This window comes from Protopterus annectens, chromosome 8.part1, assembly GCF_019279795.1.
Source record: "Protopterus annectens isolate FY-2018-M chromosome 8.part1, PAN1.0, whole genome shotgun sequence".
Taxonomy (NCBI): Eukaryota; Metazoa; Chordata; order Ceratodontiformes; family Protopteridae; genus Protopterus; species Protopterus annectens.
Window position 1 is genome coordinate 108,868,938 of NC_056742.1, and position 26,126 is coordinate 108,895,063.

Consider the following 26,126-nt stretch of genomic DNA (forward strand, 5'->3'; position numbering starts at 1 on the left):
ATATATCTCTGAGTATCGAAAACCCACTTGCATGAAACACATTATTGAGACGACAACAGCAAAACGGCAGTTCGAGTCCACACATCACTGACAGGTTACTAAGAGAAAGGAGGCAGTTGGCCAACAGTCATAAGTTTGCTCTTTTGTCCACTATGGTGTGATTTTGGAGTTTGTATATTTAGTTGGGGGACACAGTGGTATGTTGCTGTGGTTTGTTTTTATTGTTGGCTGGCTGACTTCCTTCCCTTGGTAACCTGTTGGTGATGTGAGGAGTTGATGAACTGCCATTTCGCTGTTGTCGTCTCAATCATGTGGGTTTCTTTTAAGTGGGTTTTCAATACTGTAAAGTAAACCCATGTATATCTATAGTGTGTGTGTATATATGTACATGCATGTAAATTTTATATCTTTGTGTGTGTATATGGGTCTAGGACACATGCTCGACTAGCATATGTGCGAATCACAAAACATCGAACACATACACGATAGCGCTTAACATCGAAAAGCGCTTCTGTGTATGTGTAATTCAAAAAAAATCTGCTTTTCTGCAGGGGGGCTTCACCCCCCTGCACCCCCACACCCCTCTACTTTATTATTCTCACTCAGAGATCGCACTACAGTGGGAAAGGGAATTTTCCCTTACCCGCACTGTAGTCCGATTTACGAAACAGACACACACACACTGAAGCACTTGTTGATGTTAAGCGCTTTCGTGTATGTGTGTTAGATGTTTTGTGATTCTGACATATGCTAGTCGAGCATATGTCCGGATCCCATATATGAATGTACGTGTATGTAACTTTGGTATGTATATATGCTTGTGTATGTGTAATATATATATCTCTATCTCTATCGCATTCTAATGAATTTGTGTTTCACCGAAAACACTTTTATGCAGGGGTGCAAGCCCCCATGTGGGGGTGGCTGTTTCCCCACCCCCCCTCCTTTAATTCTCACTCCGAGATCGCACTACAGTTGGGAAAAGGGAATGTTCCTCATCCCTACTGTACAACAATCTCAACAACAGTCCGCTTAGCTGTACATCAACATTAAACGTTGATGTACAACTAAGTTAACTTGGAAACCGCATGTTTTTTCTTTATTTACATAATTTAGTTTTTTGTTTTACCTACTAATTTACGCGAAAGTGCATTTTTGGTAAAACGCACTTTCGCCTAAATCCACTCTCAAATGTCCCGTTTCGGTCAAACGGCATTCACTGAAGTCAAGTAGATCCATATATCGTGAATGCGGCTAAGTAAAACTATGTGACCAGCACGGACAATCGGATGAATGTCGCAAACCACTTTTATATAAAACAAAACGGTTAGCGCTTTGGTTTCACTATGTGCAAAACTTCATCAGACAAATTTTGTGTTCTAGAATCCCTTCCTTTATACTATTCCATAAACTTTCACTGGCTGAATGTATAATTAATAATGAAATCAGTGAAATTAAATGCAAATCACACTTGTAATAAAAACCTATAATAAATACTTGGGTACTAAAGGGGAGCCTACACATGATAAACATGTATGCCCAAATACTACTACTAGAAAGTAAATCAAAAGGTGTGTATGTATATGTGTGTGTGTGTATATATGTATATATATGTGTGTGTGTGTATATATATATATATATATATATATATATTATATATTATATATATATATATATATATATATGTGTATATATATAATATAAAAAATGTGTGTGTAATGAAACATTGAGTGCACAAATGTATGTGAATCTAAATATAAGAAATATTTCTCTTTTTTTGATATGAACTATGTGAACCAAAATCAATTATTAATACAAGTACAACATGTATATTTTTAGCATGTTAATATGTAGGTGCATAAGTGTCTAAAAATATATATTTTTTTAACTAGGTTTTAAATGATTTGTGTGCACTGACACATTTCTTCTTTCCAGTGCTTTCAACTTTAATATGGGAGAAATAGAACTTCTCTCATATAATCCTGGCCAACTATCGGCCTGCAGCCAAATCTGCCATTTGAGCTCACTAATCTCTAACATCAACCACCACGGTCTGTTGTCTTCAGTGACAACATGGTCTGTGGCCATAAAATGCATTCATATGTTTGTGTGTGTATGTGTTTAATATATAAATACACACAGTTTTCTGTCCCATACGTTGTCGCCTCACAGTAAGACGTTGTCCTGTTCGATTCTCAGCTAGAGCGTCTTCTGTGTGGAGACATGCGTGAATGGCGTACGTTCGTTGAAGGTTGTGCATCAGGGCCGGCAACTCGGCACGTAAAAATCTACTGCCAATCCTTAGCGGACCGGAGTTCCACTGTGGCGACCCCTGACTGGGAAAAGCCGAAAGATGCAACAACAACCATCTCTGGTCTTCATCATCAGTAGCATCTGAACCTTATTAGTAATGTCTGAGAACAATTATTTGCGGGGGGGGGGGGGGGGCAGATAAAATAGATGGCCCTTGGCTCTTGCCAGTGTGATGAAGGTGAGTTGTGCTTTTTTCTTCCATAAAAGGACAGAGCGCATACGAGGGAAGTTGGTATATGCATAGGAAGCAAGGCACGTACACATACTGCACTGGTTTTGTTTTTGCTGTCAGTCAGTTTTTGTGCATGTCCTGTATCAAAAGGACTGCAAGAATCGAGGAAAAGCTCTGTGCCACATACCAGCAATTTTGTTTTGCGTATAACCCTTTGTTATGTGTGCCTTATGTGTTCACTACCTATTCCCAGTTTTGTTATGCAGTGCTTAGAAGTTGTGAAATGAAGATAGCTGCTAAAACAAGCAAGTTCAAGTTGATTATACTAAAGCTGCATTTTTTTTAAATGAGCAACCGAGATGAATGTCCTATTGTGCAGACACAAGCTGTTATAAGTAGCTGCTTCTTTCAAAACTCTCTGCAACTTTTAAAAAAAGTTTGTGTTGTTACTTGGACTGGGATGGGAGGACCAGGAGCTTTAGAGCTGCAGTTTTCTTATTTTATTTCATATTCTGCTGTGTTTGCCGAATGTTCATTTTTTGAGGAACTGTATTGTACTGGAAGCCTGAATAATGCTAGACGTATAGTGTTGTTTTGTAAGTAATCCATATACGTAGATCAGTAGTGGGATTTGTTGTGCTTTATATTAACCGGGCATTTCACTTTTATGGATAAGTATTTTCTGATGTTATGGCAAGTGGTAACTTCAGAGGTTTTTTTATGTATTTAAGTTGACAGGATTTTTAAAATGGATTATAAAAATGTGTGTATAACCTGCTGCGTATAACCTGCATCTATATTAATTCATCAACTTGCAGTTTTTTTTTTTTTTTTTAAATGCAACTTCGTGAATAAGTACAGTAAAGACATTGACCTATAAACCCCAAAATGAACGCTAAAACTAGTTCTGTAATGGAGCACGTTTAGCACTCCTTTTCTTGATTGCAGACCTAGGAAATAGGTACTTGACATGGGTCCATCCACTGGGATTAATTTCCTAGATTCAGCAGGCAATGCTTCAATGCTTTGAGCTGGTCAAATTGCAGGCTTAGCAAAAATGTGCTTGTTATTTTTAATGTGATCCTTACTCTGTCTCCCCCAACTGGAAATCTTGTTGTCCAGTTCTTTCCCATATGGTTGATTCAGTCCCTCGATTTTAAGAGTCAAGCGTTGGAAGTAGTGCAGTTATTTGCAAGCATGTCCTGGAAGGCATGCAAATTTCACATACACAGTGATAGGTAGTTGGGGCTAAATCAGAGAATCCTGTAGGTATGCTTTATCATATTGGATGGATGTCAGAAATGGGATCCTGTGGATGTCAGAAATGGGATCCTGAGGCGGAATGTATCTCGTTAAAGTACTGGAAGGACATTTTGCTGTGCATGAGCAGGGGAAGAGTCACTGCAAGCATGTGAGCTTGAGATCAGGAAAAGTCAGCCAAGGGAAGTTAACTGGAAAAAGTATGAGTGTGAGTCTTTACTGCAGAGAGCCCTCTGGAAGATCAGCTGATATGCTGAATACTTTTGGATTAGTTATTGTTTGGGTCTACTTTTTGCTTTGACTAGCTCTGTTTTGCATTAGGCTTTGAAGAAAAACTACTGTTGTGGTTTTCTAGCATTTAATTGCATATGTTATGCTTGTGATTTTGATAATGTGATAAGTGATGCTTACAATGGTATTTTCCTTGTTTCTATAGATAAAGGATGTAGATGCTGAAAACACTGAGGTGTCTGACCTGGTTACTGAGCATGATGTTAGAGACCCCAAACTAAATTTGCTTGACAGCAAACAAAGTAATGGAAGTACTGAAAATGGAGAGGTCGGAAAGAAAGTTTTTGAAGATGAGCTTTCTAATTGTGCAAATGATGAACAGGTACTTTTTAAATTAAAATGCTTGATTTCAGAGTTTGCATTTATCAGCAGACTGAAGAACCTGGTTTAAACCTTCTCTAGTCTTTTTTAAGTTTCATATACTATGTTATCACAGTTAATTTCCAGAAATTTCTATGACAAATGTACTGTAGATTTTAGATTAATTACTGAAAATGTTAAAAGCATGTATTGTTTTATGTAACGTATTTAGATGTGAAATAATGAACATTTATTATTGTATTTGCTTTTTCAAAATCTTTAAGTCTAGGAAAACTGAAATAAAAATGGGCCAGTGTTTCAGTAAAGTGAAAAAAGATGTGGTTTGGGGCATTCACATATAAGATTTGGTGGCCTTGAAGCTGTTGCCAGGGTACCTCTCCAGCTGTAACCCCCCCCTTATTCGAAGGCTTAGGGGAGCTTGTGCCTTTGCTGATGTCTTTGTACGCAGTAAATATACAGGCACCCAGCACCCTTTTTTGGCCACTTGTACAGTTCAGATTTCAGTCTTGAACTTTTTATCAGTTCTAAAGTTCTTTGCTTTGAACATAAGAGCTTCCTGATCACAAGCTAAGATCTAGGTCTCTGTTGCACTGTACTTCCAGGGGGAAGAGCACAACAATATCCATGTGGGAGGCATCAGTATTTTAATCCACTCAAATACCTACACACGAAAGGCTTCAGGCCTACATTATGTCTTGACTAATGACACTGTCCTCCCCAGGTATCCTCAAAAGGGTGGCTCTTGTATCAATTGCTGTAGTGCAGCTCTGTAAAAAGTAAAGCATGTGCAGTGTAGACATTGATAAGACTGCCCTGAATACAAGTCCACTTTTCGTGACTTTATGGTTTTTGTGTCAGTACCTCTGCTTGATGCAGGGATCAGCAAGAAGTTCTGTACCTTAATTGCATGATAATTGTTGAGCTTTATCAGATGTTGAAAGATGTGGAGGACTGACGTAATGATACTCTCTTGGAGGGAAGTCCACTTTCAAGATGGTCTTATGGCTGTCTTGTGTCACTGGCTGCTCGTTAAATAGAGAGTGGTCTTGCTTGTGCCTTTTAACTGTGTCAGCAGCTGGGAGGAGGTTTTTGAAAGGTACAGTCCCACCAGAAACTTGTGGGGTTATATCATATGCCCCCTCCGTGTGGTCAAGTGAAGTGAGCTTTTACGCAGCTGGCTTACTTTCATGGAGCAGTCCTTATGTACTCCTTAGTGAATGCCGAATGGCAGTACTTGAGACTAAGGACTTGCTTACCAATGCCCCCTTGTAAGCCCAGCAAGCTTTATGGTTTACGCAGGTGGGAGTCTGTTGGACCTCTCGCACTAGCAAGGCTCACTGTACAGAACTAGGTTTGGACTTCGATCAGCTGTTCTTTTTCCTGAGTGAATTTTTTTCTTCTCTTAATGCACTGTTGGGGACTGGCCTTGCATCAATCCATGTTTCCTATGTAAACCTGTTCTTTTCTCATCCCACCTTCAGTAGTTGCATCCGGAGTACCATTGCCTTATGTTCAGAACTCCATCTCTCACTTTACTTTCTGCATATCTAGTGAGCATGAACTTACCCAGCTTGGATTTAGCGTAGGATCATCTTCCTTGATGCCCTGTGAATGGAAGTTAGATGACCAATGTGTGCGTGTCAGAATTGAGGACCTTTTCTTTTGCATGACTCCTCCTTCAGGAAAATTCTCAGGCTAATGAAATTTTTTAAGGGCTTGCCCGTGATCCTTCTTGCCTTCCCCGCAAAATCTTGGTAATGGTCTAGAAAAATGGATAACTGCCTTGGATTGTCCTGCCCATGGAAGCCTTTTCAGGCATGCTTTCTTTGAAGTTTTTTTAGTTTGGTACTCCTTTTTCCAGCCTAGCATTTCAAGGCCTTTTGAAGATTAGGCTTTTACATATTTTCCATTGATATGGTGATGTCTGAAATTGTATTTCAAATGTTTACTGTTTCTTTGATATGATATGAGAAGAAATCGTTCATGCCGACAAGTGCACTTGTTGGTAGTTAGTTTGGGAATCCGGTACCTCCCATGAGAATTGGACGTCTCCAAAAGGGTTCCCTAATCTTTATTTTTTTGGTCTTCGTGAGAGCCCTGACCATCAGCTGTGCAGCATTCCACCCTGTACTCCTACCAAACTGAGTCCACCTTTGACCGGCAAGTATTACCTGCTTCCCAGGCATGTGCTTTTGCTTTAACATGCCTGAGGTGTTTTACTGGAGTGCATGTTACCCTTGGATGGGCATATGACTGAGTTCCTGTGCATATAGAAGACACAACAGCCTGCACCAAAAAGTGCTTCTCCAGTGAGATGTGGATCTCTCCCCAAAAATGCTGAGCTGGCATTGGCTGATTCCCATCATTAAAGAGTTGGCTTTTCCAGTGCCAAAGTAATTCTTTGAACTTTATCTAAGTTGTAGCTGGAGGTTTGTCCCTCTGTGCCACTGAGATGACTTTGATATGACTACCACCTGAAGTATCTTTTTTGTTTTATGGATTTCTAAGATATATTAATTGTGCTATAGTTAAAACGAGACTAGTAAGAACAGCTAGGAAATCACAAGTCTCTCTGGACATGAAAAACTTTAGCCTACTTCTCTATCTGTTGAATCCATTAAAATTAAAAAGGGAACGGCATAAAGTTTAAAAAGATAGTTTTTTTGTGGTACCACACAGGAGTAGACATTGATGCCAAGGGGACCAAGCCTGTCATACTGAGTGAGGCAGGTCATATGCAGTTGTTTACAGACTAGTTCTCACAATTCACAGTATAGAATTTTCTCAGCATTGTCTACCAGTATCCCCCCACTGCTTGTGCAGGGGTTCCAGAGGGGCAAGCAGTAGCTGAACAGGCTATTTTGATTACTGTGGTACCTGAAGGTGAAGAATTTGATTATTATAAGAAGAGCTTCTCTGCTTTTGGATTCAGGGGATCTTGCCTCTGAGGTAGAATAAACCCTTCCTTTACCTTCCAGAAAGTCATCAGTTTTTCTCAGAGTTTTAAGTCCGACAGTTATAGGTAAAAAAAAATGGCTTTGACAGTCTTGTCAAACACTTCTAACCCAGATGTTTATAGCTTCTGGAATAACTGTGTACTTCAGCTTTGGGTATGGGAAGTTCCTCTACGTCTTTGTCCCCTGCCCCTGATACCAAAGGTTCTCATGAAGATTCAAAGGGACAAAGCAAAAAATCTTGCTAGTGACTCTGTTTTGGCCCAGGCAGCATTGGTTCCCCCTCTTTCTCCATCTAACCAGGGGTCTTTGCTACAAGTTACCCCAGTAATTGGACTTGCACAAAAAGAGGCCTCCCTGATCCACCCCAACCTGCAGGCTCTCAGCCTGACTCTTTGGGTGACTATCTTAATCCTTTCAAACATCAGTTTTCTGAGGAATTGCTGCAGTAGACAGGAAAATCTAACATTAGAAAATCTTACATCCCCGAGGAAAAGCTTTTCCATCTGGTGTCTCCAGAAGATTAAGAACCACTTTTGGCTGAGTGTTCCTGTTCTCTTACTTTTCTGAGTTACTCAGAAGTGATCTAGCCTAGTCTAACATCAAGACAAATCTGTCAATGGTTTTGGCTTTTATTCCCTCCTTTTTTTTTTTTTTTTTTAAAAATTGAGGTCCAACACTTTTTTTAAAAGGCATCCTTCACTTGAACCCACCCAGGAGGACTTTTCTGCCTCCCTGGGATTTAAAATTTGTTTTTGAAAAGCTTGCCTTAACACCATTTCAACCAGCTGCCTCTGCCTCATTAAAATTCTGTGCCTGAAAAACAGTTTTGCTGGTTGCTTTTTACCTTTCCTTGGAGAATGTCAGAGCCGCACACCCTAATGGTCATTCCAACATTTCCTTATCTTCCATAAGGACAGGGTTTACCTCTCCTTTATGTCCAAGAGTAGTAAACTGTCACTCAACCAGGCTGTTCATTTATCTACTGTCCTTTCAAATGCACAGGACAGGGGAAACACTCCTCCATTCCCTAGGTGTGCAGAGACTGCTAAGATTCTATGTAGAGGGTAAGTTGAGTAACCCTGTCACCAAACAGAGCATCTCCAACAGGATCTCTAAATCCATTTCCTTTTGTACACCTTCTACAGCAAGTCCATGTCTTCACCTGTGGACATTTCCTCCAGAGCTACCTCCTCATCTGGAGCTTTCTTCAAAAGTTTTGAGAGGTGACCACCTGGTAGTCAGTTCATACCTTTACTAGGCACTGCAAAGTGCATTCTCCATATCTCTAATCTCTTGCTATAGCTGCCTTCTTAGGATTGGTAGAAAGCTTGCCTGTCTCCAGACCCCCCCCCCCACACCAACAGCATCTAGTTCTGTAAAGCATCCGTCAGTATCTTATTTTAGTTAAATTTTAGGTTTAGTTAAGTATACTTTCCCAGTAAACAAATGCTAACTGATCAGTGTCCCTTCTCAGCAGAGGCCTGGAAAAATGTCATGGACATCCTTTTGCATTGTTATATCATTTACAATCCATTTCATTCATGAAAAGCAGTATCATTATTTGGACCTCATTCAATATGTCCGCATTGATCCAAGGAGGGAAATGGAACAGTTGTGTAAGAATATACTATAACAGTAGATGTCCTACTGATCACTGTTACAGTATTGCACCACTCCCTACTTCCCCCTTTCTGTTTTTTTCTTTACATTTTGGACTGAAGAGGAGCAGTTTTTCTCCCCTCCTTTTAACTTCACTTTTCTTTTTGCTCGTTTTCCCAGGATTCTTCAGGGTTTCCTAACTCTAGGTAGTCTGAGAATAGTACACTGTGTCCACTTATGTATCCCTTCAACAGTAGACTGAGGTTATATGCAGTGTGTGTGGTGCATTAGGAAGGTTTTGACTTTGTTACATTGGATCGACATCAGCTTGCATCAGGCAAGATAACCCATAACTGTTGAAATATAGCAACAGTGATCAGTAGGGTATCTAGTAACATGGCTGCATTTCTGCTATGAAAATCGTATTGTACTTATGGATGCTCATACACCATGTATTTATAAGTGCCTCCTAGCGTGGGACTTTGTCACAAGTTCGATTTCTTATGAGAAATGCAAGCTTTGAAGAACTGCAGAGAGTAAGAGAGCATTGTGCCGTGTACATCAGTGCAGTGGTTGTGATACCTGTGTGTTATTTCCTCACAGGACTGTAATCCTTAGTTATGGCCAACTAGCTGGGAAATGCGACACAGAATGTAGGTGAGCTGCAAATGTTATGATTCCTGTTAAGTTGACCTCTCCCTCTGCTGTGTAATTTATTATGTGGGGGATCCATGCAGCATTTATACTGTAGTCGTAATACAGGGATGCTGTGTATGGGGGGTTCATATTATGTTATAGAAAGATAATGCAATCAAACAGCCGAAACATTGAAACGTCCGCATTTCAAAACTTTTATATATATATATATATATATATATATATATATATATTATTCCAACTCGCACTACAGTGAAGAAAGGGCAAATATTCCAATCTTCACTGTACTGCGATCCCACAATTCAAACTTCGAAATATGGCCGTTTCGATGTTTTGGCTGTTCGATTTCGTTCGATAACATAATAGGTACCCTGTGTATAGATCCAGGAGGGATTGCATACCCTCCCTAGCTCATTCACACCTCTAACACCTTTTTATGTATTTTGGACATTTTTGGGGGGATGGATTCCTTAACTAGAGGACTTGCAAATGAGTAATAGGCAAAATATGATGTGAGAATCAAAATAACACTTCTAGGATGCACTGATGTAGAAGTATTAACTACTGTTTGTCACTTTTTATTATTACTTTCTTATTTATATTCATATTTTCTTAACCGAGTGAGGTGCATGTTATTTAGGGCCATTGTAAGCCGTGTCATGGGGAGAGACTAAAAAAATACACAGTGACTGTCCCTGTATAATGCACTTTGCTGGTGATATTGCTAGTTTGTTGCCAGTAATTGAGATCAGTATTTCTGTATGAAACCTTAGACAAATTTGGAGAAAATTATCATTTATTCATTAACTGTAAGTTGTACAACGTACAAATATGCACAATTTTAACTTTTCTGTCCATATTTCAGTAATCCATTCAAATTTGTCATTGTGTAAAAATTCAATGCTCTTGAACAGAATTGCTGCTGATTGTATTTTTCTAGGTTGTACAGTTCCCAGTGAGACTGTTTGTTTTAAATGTAGAGAAACATATTTTTGGATTATTCTACATTATATTACAGTAATGAAAAAAGGCTGTAAATGCCCCGAAGTTTGTCATTTCTGAAAAGATTATTTGCACCTCTGTTTGCATCTCTAGTAGCATTCACTGTATTTGTTTTTTATGTTCATCTTGATATTTCAGAAAATGCCCAGGCATCCAAGAATGTATGTAGGTTTCTGGAGGTTTTAACATTCCACAGAGAAAAGGTGTGAATGAATAAGGCATTGAGAACTTGAATTTCAGAAGAGATCTTAGAGGGAGCAAAATAGATGATTCGCAGTATTCCATTTCTGGTACAGGGCCCTTTCAAAAATCAACTGATGCTATGTGAGGTCACACACCATCTATTTGGTGCACTTCAAACTATGCATTTCTCTACATTATTTTATTTTTCCTGTTCTCACATAGCATCAGTTGAGGGCCCTGTACCGTGATTGGAATACTGTGCATCATCTATTTTGCTCCCTCTAGGATCTCTCCTGAAATTCAAGTTCTCAGTGCCTCATTCATTCATGCCTTTTCTATGCTGCGGTGGTGGTGCTGCGGTAGCGTTGTCGCCTCACAGTAAGACGTTGTCCTGTTCGATTCTCAACTAAAGCGTCTTCTGTGGGGAGACGTGCGTGAATGGGCATACCTTTGTTGAAGGTTGTGTGTCAGGGCTGGCAACTCGGTAAGTAAAAATCTACTGCCAATAATTAGCAGACTAGAGTTCCACTGTGGCGACCCCTAACCGGGAAAAGCCGAAAGATACAACATCTTTCTAAACTCTGTTGCCAACAGGTTGTTGTCTCTGCACTCACTATATTAGTTCATGTGTTCCACCAGGAAACAAGAGCCCTGCAGCTCAATTTGTTCATTGCAGAGACAGAAACGAGCAGGGTATTGCAGAGCCATGAGCTATCCCAGGTCCGAGTGGTTTTACTTTATGGACCCAATGTCTCTGCATACGCAGTATTTCCCAGGGTTTGGTGTACAATGGTTATCACTGAAGTGTTTGTTACTTGCTTCCTCAGGCAGCATAGCTCATCACGACTGGCCTGCCCGCTTTGAAACTAGTGCTTCCATGGAATCTTCAGTTTCCACTTGGAATTCTGCAATGGAACCAAGCTACCAGACATGCAGTCCACACCTTGGCTCCAAAGAGAGGTGGACCGTCAAAACTGCTTCACTTCTATCTTTTTTCCATGCCAGTTCTAGCAGGTGCCTAAACCATTACATGCACTCTGGTTGCTTAGGTCATACTCTGGCTTCAACTTTCTATGCCAGTGAACTAGCCATTGTACAATTCTATTATCAGATGTAGTTCTTGCATACTTTGGCTACTTGTGTATTTTCAGACGTTTCATATTTTTACTTAATTTTGTTTCTGACAGCTGAATTGTGCCAACAAGCATCGGAAGAAAAAAAAGAGAAAGAAAAATAAGAAGAACCCAGCAGGAGATGTTCAGGTATCAATAAAGATTTGGTGCATTTGCTCATTTTTTGACAAGCTAATGTGATTAATCAAATGTTGTCCAAATTCATTAACCGGTAAGTCTACACTTAATTTTTTATATAGTGTCAGTTTAGTACTTGTTTGGTTGTGTTAGTATGTGACCTTCTTTGCACTGATGTGGAGTGGACTGAGTTCTGAACGTCAAATTTCAAATCCTTATGAATTTACATAAATGGCAACTCTGTGCTATGTGTTCTGTATAAAATATGTGAAATATCAGACTTCAATGTGAGGTGTTTAAGCGCAGAAGCCAGAATTATTCACAAACATGGTCTGTAGTGTGTAGGACAGGTACTCAGAAGAATCCCCATACCAGATTCCTGTGCAGTTCCAAAACACAGTGACTTGGGGACTATTATAAAACTTGTGTTTAACAGGACGAGACCTGGTACAGAGAAGCTAAGAATATTTATGCAACCAGAGGAAATATGTTCTGTGTGGCTGTATTTTGAATAACAAAACTGTGCATCTAGGGAGAATTCTTGAGGTAAAATTCTGTTGAATAATTGATTGCATTTGTCTATCTTGTTGAGCATGGATCCAACTATATGTATTGCAGACTTAGTTTGTCTATGCTTTAATAGCAGTGGACTGAGAGCCACAAAACACAAATGCAGCATGTCAAAGTAACATAACTGAGCGATCTCACCTAACTAGCAGTGGGACAGACGCTCCAAATAGGTTTACACTATCTTGAGTGGACAGCATAACCAGAATAGAGTATTTTGCAGAGAAGCACTCCCCTAAACAGTGATGATACGAAATAGCTGCCAGTCACAAACCACCTCCAGCAACAGAGTCCACCTATAATTATTCAAGTAATAACTTGTCTCTGTGCATGAGCAATAAGTCACACACCTTTGAATCCCTTTTTGAGGGACTGTGCTGTAGTAACGTATTCCATAGTGGTACTTGAAGCTGTGGTACTGTGCATGGTCAGGTAGAACAAGGTAATGGATGCCTAATCACTTAACAGAGACTAATCATTGCTGAATTTTGCAAAGTGCTGTCCCCTGTCGTGTGTGCCCCCCAACACATACGGAATTATCTTCCTTAGCTTAATATACTGTGAGACGAGATGGAGGGTTGGGGTGCATGACCTGCTGCAGTGTCCTTCATGGCACACATGTAGCCTTTTCATGTGTTTTGTGCTTTGTACATTATAGATATTGTAATGAATCATGTGTGTTGCTTGTACCAGCATTCCGACCTTCAAACCAGTCTTGGCCATGTGCTGTGCTCTACAAACAGATGTAATATAAAAATGTAAATAAGAGGTCTCATGGACAAATGCAGTGTGCTTTGATGTTTCACCAGGAGTTCATTTGAAGACCAATTCCCCCTAAAGTAGTAGCATAGAGTAGAGTGATTAATGGGATATACAGATACAAATCCACTAGGTTCTCTCATTTAAAATCTACTACTTCATCTTTCTCTCACCAAAGGTAACACACCATTGATTCACTTCCTGGTGTGCCAACTGGTTCCCTGTAAGAGTATACTGATCTACTAACTCTCTGCATAACCCTGTGAAGTTTTACACAGTGAGACAATCTCCCATCTCAGCAATGGATTGACAGCAAAGACTGCTCTGTATCAGCTTCATGTACAGGCAAATGGTGCACCTGCACTCACAAGCCTGCAACCTCCATTTCATGTACAGTCCTTGGAATCGCTCTGTGGGTCTTGCTACCAAATAAAACATGTATACCTCCATGCAACCTTGTCAGTAGAATACTAATATGCTTTCTAGGAACATAGAGACACTTCACTTGCATCAAACATTACCCAGTAACTTAAATGGTTCTTACTAATGCAACTTTTCATTTTACTCTGCTAATTGTCTACTGCACCCTCTGTTTACTAACCTTTTTCTGTGTGGGAAAACGGTCTTATTTTTGTTGTCTTCTTCTCAGGTTTATTTCACTTGTTTATTAGTCCCTGATATTCCCTGAGTTGATATTCTTCTCTTATTTCTCACCTTGTTTCCCCTTTAGTATTTTGGACCAGAACTTGACCATGTCTGTCCCTTTATCTATTTCCAGATTGATGTTTGCCTTTCCTTCTCGTGCATCATGCCTGTATAATACGTTCCTCTCCCTAATTCATTAGTTCCTATTTCAAACAATGTGTAATAAGCACTTTACATGCCTCCTTTGTACAGTCCAACTGCAGCTTTTTACCGTGGGGTTGTAATAGTAAGTCAGCTGCATTAGAAAACACATTAAAAAAATCTGAATTTTCTGACCTGTCTATTTTAATTGTTCCCCATTTTCAGTGGCTCTTTAATCTTGTAATATACCTTTATTGTATATTGTCATGCTTGAGTCTTCCATGTTCCCACAACCATATACCCAGATATGGCATTTCTTTCTTTCCACGTTCCCTGTTTTATTCATGCATCTTGCATATTGACTGCTGTTACATAGTGTTTTTGTTTTATTTATCTTGTGTCTGCCCAAATCTTACCAAAGTATCCCATAACTTACCAAAATCCCTTTCTTGGTTGATCATAGTTAGCAGCATGTCATCTCTAAGAATAGCTAGTTTCTCTTTCCATACATATATCCCCTTATTTCTGTTTCCATCATGGTCTGTGCTAGCAGCACAATGTTTACTGCAAGTAGAAGTACTAACAGAAGACACCCTTACCTCATTGCTCTTTTTATCCTTAATTTCCTTGAGAGTCTTGCTCTAATTTTCAGTAACTGTTGCCCCTCTTTAACATGTCTTTACTCAGTCCGTTCTTTTGATATTCCCACACTGGTACTTCCATCCCACTCTGTCAAATGCTTTTTTCTGCACCATGGTTAATCATTCACATTTTTCATTTTTTTAACCATTCACATTTTTCTTGTGCAGTTTGTAATATATGTAACATTCTAATCAAGTTACCTGCTGCCCTCTACACCCCCCCAAAAAAAAAGTTTGATCCCCATGTATAATTTTGGGTAAACCTCTTCCCAGTCTACCTGCCAGTATTCACATAAAGCATTTGTAGTATTAATTTAATATAGATGTCCGTCTATAGGATGATGGACACCCAGGATCCTTTCCTTGTGCAATACTAAGCTGACTCCCTCATTCCATGGTTTTGGTGGTTTCTGACTCTTCATTATACGGTTACTCTTCAATCTTCCTACTGTCTTTTCTTTTGCTTGTTCTCACATATGTATTGTATTGTCATTTCCTGGGGATTTTCCCTTTGCCATCCTGTTCCACTACCTCCTTGTTTTCTCTCTATCTGTAAACTTTTTTAGATGTCTTTTGTCTTCATCCTGCAATTCCCTTACTATCGGTATCTGCCATTTGTCATCCTGTTTTCTTTCTTTTTCCTGTACCTGTTTTTCCTCTGCATATAGCTCTTTTTATAATACTTTCTGAAGGCCTCTAATCTGTTCCAGTCAGTCTCATCCTTTCAGTCTTGCTTGAATAGATTTAAATAGATTTGATATATTCTCCTATCTCTTGTTCAAATATTACAGCTAGTGCTTTGGTTGTTTTCAGGGTGGCACTGAAATATAGCCTAACACTAGTTTTTACCCCTGTATTTTCTCATCTTCCCAGCCATAAATTCTTTCTCCCTTCCTGTCTTTCCACTTATCATATGATGCTCTCTTGTACTTATCCTCCAGACCCTCAGTCTGTCTTTTAAGCAAGAGATACAAAATCAAACTAATCTGTTACATTTGCCCTTCAAGCATTCCACGCTGTCTTCTCCATCATCTCCAGATGTCTACTTGTCAATCAGTTTCTCTCCTTTCTATATATTCTGTGTGTGTGTGTGTGTGTGTGTGTGTGTGTGTGTGTGTGTGTGTGTGTGTGTGTGTGTGTGTGTGTGTGTGTGTAAATACATATATGTGTGTGTGTGTGTGTGTGTGTGTGTGTGTGTGTGTGTATATATATATATATATATATATATATATATATATAATGTATATGTGTGTGTATATATATATATATATATATATATATATATATATATATGTCTGTCCAACTATTTTATTCTTTATTTGAATTTCAAGTCCTATTGTTGCATGATGTGTCACTGTTCTAGGTTGTAGATCTACTTCCTTTACCATTTATTTGCCCTCCAGTGTAAAACAATCCTCTGTCTGGCTTGGACCAGGAGTTATTTACCCTCTGTCAATTTGGAACCAAAAATTAGAGAGAGAAGGTGGATGTATCTTTGGTTATATTGGCTGGATGGGTGCTGTGCAGCATCATTACTGCTGGTCTTTTCATTTATGTGGAAATGCACATTACATATACCTTCCTGTGTCTGCTGTATGTCCGATGCAGTATCTCCTAATAACTAAGTTTAAGACCAGCAAGCTTTTTTTTAGTTGGAACCTCTGTGGGTTTTTCGGCTTTTTTGGCTGTATCTGTTAAGGCCAAGTAACTAGTATTTCGATAGTGCTATGTTGGCAGTACTGTAAGTTGTAATAACTTGCACTTTTATGAAGGGAGCAGTACTACAGTTTTTTGGCATCGGGTTCAGCTAATCAGCCATACACCAAGTTTAGTAGTGTAAGCTCGTTCTGCTGGCTGGAGATATCTTCAGGGGCTTCAACAGCTACAGTCCAGTTTATAGGTGTCCTCAGATTTGCTCGACCTGAGGTCCTATTCCATTTAGACTTGCACATGAATAAAAGTGTGAAGATTGTGGTAGCCATCCTCCCCAAAAGGTACTGTAATGCATTTCTTGGCATTGAGTTTTAAGCCATGGCTTTGGCACTAAGCTTCTCTGTGTTGGACCTTCTTGAAGAGTGTTCCCCTCTTCGGGGGGATTCATGACTCTGTCCAGTTTGCAGTCATCTGTGAACTTGGCCAGAGGCCTTTGACATTGGCTTTGACATCAGAGGAACAAATGCCAATGGGGAGTGGGCATAGCACAGATCACTGAAGTACTCAAGTGGTGACCAGCCTCTTTTTGTGTAGGTGGCCTCACTTACTCTAACCTCCTAGATCTTATCCGTGAGCCACCTAGCTATCCAGCATGTCATAAAGGGGTTTATACCTAGTTCATTAAGTTTGAGTTTGTCAGGATGGGGTATTACAGCAATCTTTTTTTTTTTTATGCACTAAAGCAGAAATGCCATGAAGGACGGTCATGAAAACTTTCGTCTCAAAAATCTAAGTAAATAAATAAATGTTAGTATACTTTTTGGAGGGGGAATAGAGAAGTAAATATTGTGGGACGAAATATCCAGGGAATTGTAATGGCTAGGCTTGTATAGGCCCTAGGGCTGATAGCCTAGTACCAACCTATGAACCTAAGTAGAAAGCACACACCCTCAGAGTTTTTATAAATTGCCTTGCACCAGGAAAAAATCTATGTTATGTAGTCCTATCTTGCCTCCATTATTACGTGTGGGTTCTGAGCCTTTCCTCTGCTCAGACTCTGCCGCTTTTAGCTTGAAAACTTCTGATTGGCTCGTGGCTAGGAGGTATCCCATGGTGCATGAGCACACTCCCCAGATCTCGCTTGCCGCATCTTCAGTCAGAAGCTTTCTTGGTTCGCAGTGGCTAAGTGAAACAATTTTTTATTACTATTATTCCTTTTTCAGGAATTTATTGCTTATAGACAATTCTTCTATCATAGCTTACTACTGATAAGTCATTTTGTGACTTCCTATTTGTGACTTCTACCGGATTTGACTTGGTTTTCTTATTTTTGTATTTCTGGGCCTGTTGCTGTGTGGTATTCCGCAAGTGTGTGTTTTGCTTTGACTAGAACGTTTAAGTTAGAGGTTCTAGTTTGTCCCCTTTTATGTTCTTCACTAGGTCCCAAGTTAGAGAACCTAGCTCTCCCCTTCCCTTTTCTTAGAGTGTGTAGGGCTAGATCTGTTTGGCTAGATCTGTTTAAGTTAAAAGGATCTAGTTCCTCTCTCTTGTGCGAGTGCGTTGTTTTTTTCTTTGCTGTCAGTATATCTAAAGAACACAAACCGTCAGGCTTTAAGAAGTGCATTGTGTTAACAAAAAATGTCCGTCATTGATGGACATAGCGTTTGTGTATATTGCTTAGGGGCCATACACCTGCAAGAAACCTGCCTTTTCTGCTATTCTTTTGTCCCTAGAGTGCTCCAGGAATGGAAGAATAAACTTATCTTAAAAGGTCTGTTGAAACCTTCATTCAAACAAGATCTAGCCAGTTCCTCTTCCTCTCCTAAATCGCAGTCTTCTAGGAAGGATAAGGGTAAATCTTCAAAACTGCCTTCTCCGGCTCCAACTTCTGCCTCTGAACCACCACAGAAGTTACACAAAGCGGAGTTGGTATCTTTCTCTGTGGCTCCACAGTCTTTGTGGCTGATTTGAGATTTTGGACATAGATCCTGCAGTATCGGTAGCAAGTGTTTCAGTGCAGATTACTAGCAGCCCTCTTCGGAGCCTGTCAACGGATATTCCACCTGTCTCCCCTAACCTTAAATTGCAGATACTACAGAGAACAAGGTCACCCACGCTGTCCTCCAGGAGTCTATCTGAAGACATCGAGAGAGTGGTGCTCAGACTCCTCAAGTTATCGGCCTTGCTAAAGTTTTTATCGGCTTCGACCCACTCTGTCTCGGAGCCGACTCTTTCTACCTAGCTTGCTGTGATTTCTCCTCCAACCCAGATTGGGCCATCAGAGCCAATATTGCCTGTACCGACTACAGTGGACTCTTCGGTTCCAGCACCTTGTGTGGTTGTCTCTGAGCAGAGTTCTGCTCTGACACTCTCAGTACCGTCTGAAGTGTCTAGGGTCCGAGGTTTCTTTGTCGTCCCCAATTAGGACACTTGGAACCTAACTTCGCAGGTGCTGAGTCGCCATCTTGGTGCATCAGCCTGAGTGAGCTCGGACCCTACATCGTTTTCAGAACCGATCCTTCTGGAGCCATAGTCACCGCTGGTTTCTTCGGAACTGAGGCATCCTTCGGAGCCAGAGGAATCTGTCTTCATGAAGAATGAGGAGCATGCTGGATAGCTCATTCGCCCCACGTAGAAGTACCGTTGCTATACTCCTTCAAGTGCCGACTATAGTCTCTGCATCTCCTCTTCCCCTGGATGGCAGAGACCCACATCCTCAGGACCCCCACTTGGGTGGCCCCCAATTTTCTGAGGCCTCCCCAGAGAACCATGCTGAGGAGCACCCTTCAGAAAAGATCATGTAAGAGGAAGCATGTAGTCTCCCCTGACGAGTCTCTCGCATCTGACACTGACCTCGAGTCGGACACATCCCCTAAATCGTCCTCTGAAGATATCTCCTTTGCAGAGATCCTCAGGCAGAGAGGTGGCTGGCCCACTGTTACCCTATCTGATGAGTCAGTGTATCTGATGGCTTTCGTGTCTCAACCCTCAGCTTCATGGGTGTCTTCCCCCATTTGTCAAGTTATTGGATATTGTGAGTCAGAAGACATGGCAGACTCCTGATGGTGTGGAACCGATCCCCAGAAGACCAAACAAGTTTCTTTCCACCCCTAAAGACTAAATTTTTATTCAAGGGCTTAGCTGTAGATGCCATGGTGGTGGCAGCGGCCACTAAGAAGGAGCTAGCAGAGACTTTTTCTATCCATCCGCCCAATAAGGAATCCCAAATGATGGATAGATATGGGAAGCGTATCTTCTCTTCAGCGGCAATTACACTCCGCTGAATTATATATCACACTTTACAAGACTTCAGAGAGATCTCCTAAAGGAGTTAGGAGCTACTCTTCAAGGTACCTCTACTGAAGGAGTCCCATCTACAGTATCTACTCAGTTGGCTGCCTTTAACATCCATTATTAACTCCTCCAAGAGGCTGATCTCATATGCAGCTGATGGTGCGAGTAGGCAGCCGGTTCAGGAGTCTCCTTAAGGATAACACTACTGGCTGTGCCTATGCAATTTTGTATACAGGAAGTACCACAAATCATTTTTGTTAATTGATGCTTAACAGTGTTAAAATAAACTTTTACAACTCTTTCCTAAAAAAAAAAAAAAAAAAAAAATCAAACCTTTTGTGGCACAATTCCCTTTACCTAATCTAATGCATCTAGAAATGCCTTTAACTTTCACAGAATTAGCTTCCAAAACATAGGGGCATTGCTTACATGAACCACACCTTCTAGTACCCTTCAAAGCTAGAGGGTGTTCAGTGTAAAAGATTTTTGAAATTCATTCCAGTTTTATGTACGAAAAGAGGGCCTTTGCCCCAACATTTCCAGAACATCCAGATTCCTAACTTTTTGCCATAATATCCCTAACTTCTTTGGACTCAAAACCATAAGGGACCACCGTGCTACTGGAAAAATCTTTGTTAGAAGTAGTTTCTGCCTTTTTTGGTGTTATGCCTGCAGTTCTGTCACCCAAGTGGGGTTTGTGTTTCTTTCCCAGCCTGATAAAACTTCAGTTGCTTTCTGCAACGTATGAACTGGGTAGCTTCTATTTTCAAACATTCCCTTAGTTTTAACTATTTCTGTTTTAAATATGTCCACCTCAGAATACATCCTAGCATCTCGGACCAACTGGACCTTAAAAATATTCTTTCTAATATACTTGGGATGATTACTATGAAAATAGTGATTGGAAAACTTTTCTATAAATTCTATATGCAAAACAACCCCTCACCTCGTCCTTGTACAGGGTAATGTCAAGATAATTTAATAGAAACACTATTCGTGGTGGAAATGATCTTTAAAATATGTACAAATTTAAATAATTTACAAAGTAATCAACTGTCTCAGTGGTATCATTCCACAAAATAAAAATGTCCTCCAAAAAAAGTACTTGGAATATGTGGAACAAAAAACATGCCTTTTCTCCCAGGCATAGAGAACTAAATTAGCGTAAATGGGTGCACAGCTGGCACCCATAGCTACCCCTGAAATTTGTTTGAAATATTCATCCTTAAAGGTGAAAAAATTAAGTAAAATATATTCCATAGCTGATGTAACAAAATATCAACTCTTTACTAAACCTTGTAAGGCACCGAACAGCTTCATAAAATAAGTCTAAGCCTTCTTTATGGAGGATAGATGTGAAAAAATCAACCACATCAGTGGTAGAAAAAGAACAAGTTTCGCTGTACCAATTCATATCTTAGTAAGCAAATCCCAAGAATTTTTCAGTAAATAACAATCTGGGGGTGTTTATCGACCTCATTCTTAAAAATTGTATTGACTTAGTCCCTTATTTACTGAAAGATTCTTGGGATCTTCCTTGCTAAGATATGAAGTGATACAGTGAACCTTGTTTTTCTGCCATAGATATGATTGATTTATTCACATCTTTCCCCCATAAAAAAAGCTTAGACTATTTTATGAAGTGGTTCGGAGCCTTACAGGGTTTAGTGAAGAGTTGATTAATTTTATGTCACCTATGGAAAAGGTTTTACTTAATTTTTCACCTTCGAGGGTAAATATTTCAAATGAATTTCAGGGGTAGCTATGGGTGCCAGCTGTGCACCCATTTATGCTAATTTACTTCTCTATGCCTGTTTTCCAGATTACCATTTTCAACTTTTTTGTTTTTCGACATGTGTTTCGGCATTAAAGTCTCACAGTAATGCGATCGTGCAAATGACTTTCTAACAAATGATGGTATACCGTTTTAGTAGTTAACTGTTCTGATGAGGTCCCGCAAATAGCTAAAATTGATGAAAGGGCTTAACTGTTATTGTTTTAAATAAAAGATAATTTTTATTTTCTGGTTCTGGAGCATATTGTGTACTATAGACCCAGGGTATCATTATTGTTTTGAAGTTTTCTCTCAGGATTATTATGCTTTTTAGAAGTACTGAACATTTTTTTTTAATTCCATTGAAAAGTAAGTGATGTGTAAAAGTCATGTCTGCAAAATAACAGTGCTTTTGTGTGACATTTTGGGACTATAGAAAATATAACCCACCATATATTTTCAAAACTGAGGAAGTAATAACTTAATCCAGTGTTTTATACTTTTTGTATTTTTTGTGGGAAGTGATATGTTGTTGTTTTAAGTTAGGGGAAACAGCTGAACTTTGAGAATAAAATGTCAATAAGTACTTGTAAAAGTTTTTCTTTCTCTTTTTAGGAAGAAGCCGAGAGTGAAAATATTGACCGTCTTCTAGAGAAGATCACCAATGGACTAGTTTGCCAAACGGAATGCACCTTTAACTCTGACAGCAGGCCGCTGCTATATGTTGAGCATAGGTAGCATGTGTGAACCTTGTCTTGGTGCTTAGAATTTAATTGCCTTGTGATTCTAATTGCTGTCATATACACAGATTTTATGGATGTTTCTGTTAATCTTAAGTATGTTGCAGTGTTCTCATATGTTTGAGTCCTACGTCATAATTTTGTCCTCCTCCAATATTTCTACATTGCACAGGAGCAGTTTTTTTCATGCAATCTGATTTTTGATGGTTTACTTGCCATCTTCATTGATTTTGCTTTAAAGTTGTTGACCAGTCTGAGACAAAAAATGTAATTTACTTTGAGAAGTCTTCTGTGCCCTTACTCTGATTTTTCACAGCATTTCTAAGATCTTAGAGTTATGCACTAGGTAGCATGTGTGCCCCTTACTTGTGCATGCTGAAGTGTCCCTTTGCATGACTAGGAAAATGTGCATCCTCCATGCTTTTCAGTTAATTTTTGCCCTCGTTCAATTCGTGTGTTAGCCTTATATCTGTCATTATTAAGTTTTTTGTTTCTCTGCAAGAAGAGTTTGAGTTGCAGTTTCTTCCATTTAGTCAACCATATCTCATTTTCTTGGTGAAATAAGTCCTTGATTAAGTTCAAATCCAAACTGAAAAGTGTTAAGCGCTTTCGTCTTCACTTCAGATCTGAAGAAGTTTTCAAGTGAAGATGAAAGCGCTTATCACAGTTTTTTCAGTTTGGATTTTAACTTTATCAAGGACTTATTTCACCAGTAAAAGTTAATTACAATTTTTATCTGGGATTTTAAAGTTATAGAGGATTTAACTCCTCAATAAAACTGAGTTCTACTTGTTTTTTTTTCTCTCTTTTTTTCCCCTCCAGTTGTTCCTGGGCATATTTTATGTTTTTCTTACCATTTATGTTTGGACTTTGGCTTATGGGGACAACCTACACTCATTTAATGATTTTGTTTCCACCATAGTCCGGAAATCCTTCTGTCTGGACCAGTAAATTTACAAGGGAATATGTTTAAGATCCAGAGAAGTCCTCCTACCACCGTTCAAAGATTTCTAACTAGGACTTAAATTCTTCAACTATTAAATTCTTCAACTATCCCAAAAGATTATCTTTACTCTCCTTATGTTCATTAGCCTGCCATCTGCTCCGATATCATCTGTATTATGCTTTTAATGCCATAGAGGGTTCAGTCCTGTTTGACTTATTGTATCTTCAAAAAAAACCCAGTAACTCTACAAATGCCTACATTGTCTCTCCAATAGACAACAAGCAGTCAAGCAGAAAAAAGCTACCTCCTCCTCCTTGAACACCCCAACAGGTGTCCCACAAGGTTCCATTCTGGGTCCCCTTCTCTTTAATATTTTCATTAATGACGACTTCCACGCCATCCCTCAGGCTAACATTATTCAATATGCAGAGGATTCCACAATCGTCTGCGCTGCCTCATCCATCCCACCACTTTTAAAGCTAACCCAGGATGCTTTCTCCACCACTGAAAAGTGGATGAAAGACAACCATCCAGCTCTTAATGCTGCTAAAACCAAACTTATGATATTTACTCCTTCAAAAACTACTAAAACTGATAATAAACCATTCTCCAACTCCAGCCAAAATAACATCCCCCTTGAGCTTGTATCGGAAACCAAACTATTAGGAGTCCAAATTGATGACGAGCTTAAATTCAATTCCCATCTTCTACAAAACATATAGAAAACCCACCAAAAACTTGGCATGCTGTACCGTCATAACCGATTCCTCAGCCCAGCTACTAAGATTACTCTTGCTACTACATTTCTCCTACCCTCCCTTCTCTATGGGGCACCTCTTCTTACTAACCTACAATCTTCCCTCAAAACCAAACTATCCTCTTGCTACCATAAAATTGCCAAATTCGCCACTTGTAACAAATCATCAACCCACCACTGTGAACCACTCCACAAACTGAACTGGTTAGAACTACCAAACTACCTCTCCTACACCCAACTCACCTATACTCCCAAACTGATCTTCCAGCCTTCCCTCTGCCCCGCACTCTCTTCTACCTTTATAATGCACCACACTCAATGACATCTAAGATCAAACAATCAAAACCTCATAGAAATTTACAGACCCCTCCACCCTCCTGGACAAAATCTCCTGTCCTTCTCACTAGCACGCTTATGGAACTCCCTTCCTCCCTCCATTCGTACCATTACAAGCCTCCCATCCTTTAAAAAATCACTCCACTCCCACCTAACCTCCACATGGAAGTGCTCCTGCTCTCACCCGTCTTAACCTACACTTTACTCTGCTATTCTTTCTCTTCTTTCTTTCCAATTCCCAGGTAGCAATTTTCATGGGCTACCGGTATACTGCTCTCTCCCCTCAGAACCTACTCTTTACACTACTACTTCTTCTCTCCATCACTGAAAATTCCAGGTAGCTTTATTCTTTGACTACCTGCATACTAGCTAACTCTCCTCAAAAAAAAAAAAAAAAAAAAAAAAAAAAGTATAAATATATTGTTGCTTGTATAGCCTGTGTTTTTAGCCCTCTACACGTTTAATTACATAATCTGTACAATGTTTAACCTCATGTAATGCATATGTATATCTTCATCTTCATGTAATCTTATGTGGAGCTTTTCTCTCCAAGACTCCATTGAAAACAGGTTATTCAGGCCCAATGGACTATCCTGGTTAAACAAATGCCAATAAATAAATAAATAAATAAAATAAAATAAATAAAATTTAAGGATTAAATCTACACCAACAGTTAAGCAAGACCTGTGGAGGGATATGTTCATAACTCCTCATATTTCCGGCCTTTGTAATATGTTACTAGTACTAGTCAAGCAAAGTAGTGCTTTGGCTACCTTTAAGGATAAATCTAGATGACTGGATTGGTAAGTACAACTTTACACTAAATTTGTGGATAAGAGGATAATTAAGTACTTGAAAAGAGAGGCAAGAACTTTAAAGTGTGTCTTCCTAAAGTTGTATATGGTTGGGTATTTTATGGACCCTGTGATTGCTTGACTAGTACTGTTCTGTGTTTCTAGTGGTGCTTTTTATGAGGCATATAACTGACAATGTCAGCGAAGCAGCTGAGTGGGTGCTGTGGATCTACTTCAGTTGGTCGAATAATTGTCAATGTTTTATCAGCAATTTTGTCATTTAGCCATTTTTACTGAGGTTGTTGTACAGTGGGATTGGGGAATGTGCCCTTTTCCGCACTGTAGAGTGAACTAAATTGTCATGTGGTTTTGACTGTTTAGTCCTTTGACCAACTGAAGTAGACCCATTATCTTTGCATGCAGGGGTTGATTGATAAAAAATAATGGGGCTAAATGACAACTTTGGTAAGTTTTAACCCATTTTTACACTGCCACAAGAGGCTCCCTTGATGAAGTATGTGGTAAGCATCTTGACTACACCTTTCCTGTGTTTCTAATGCTGTACTGTGAATATTATTGTGACATTTGTTTACTTCTACAATATTGTTCTGTAGTAAGCTACTCCAAACAGTATGCCAGTTCACTTGAATTCCAGTCCCTCTGCTGCCATTTTTTTATTGGTATGTCTGTTAATATGTATGAATGTGTGTCTTTTCTTTTAAAGAAACCTGAATCCTGAAACTGAGCTAAAGAGGTACTTTGGAGCTAGAGCAGTCCTTGGGGAGCAGAGGTATGTGTTTTTTTTTCCTGTGAGTATGGATGCCTTGGTAGATAAGTCTGCACTTTGCTGTTGTACTAAGAAGCACTGCTGATGCCTTCAGCACTTTTCAAATGTCCTACTAACAGTTTTTTCACAATGTATTGTGATTTTAATATTTCTTCAGCTTGTATTTGGTAGTTTTCTTAAGATGAGCACTTGAATAAATATTTGAAAGCTTACATTGTCTTTCAAGAATAAGTTGTCATGGGTCAACATGAGAATGACTTCTTTACTACGTTTGACTGCTGTGTCAT

At 39.4% G+C, this 26,126-nt stretch overlaps 1 protein-coding gene across 1 annotated transcript in view; it reads left to right on the forward strand.

Moving 5' to 3' along the window:
- The window catches only part of TCF25 (transcription factor 25), an 848,985-nt gene that overhangs the window by 41,652 nt on the left and 781,207 nt on the right, over positions 1 to 26,126 (forward strand). The window contains exons 2-5 of the mRNA XM_044081728.1: positions 4,182 to 4,358; positions 11,943 to 12,017; positions 22,095 to 22,213; positions 25,777 to 25,842. Coding sequence (XP_043937663.1) covers positions 4,182 to 4,358; positions 11,943 to 12,017; positions 22,095 to 22,213; positions 25,777 to 25,842 — 437 coding nt within the window. The remainder of the gene's footprint in view (positions 1 to 4,181; positions 4,359 to 11,942; positions 12,018 to 22,094; positions 22,214 to 25,776; positions 25,843 to 26,126) is intronic.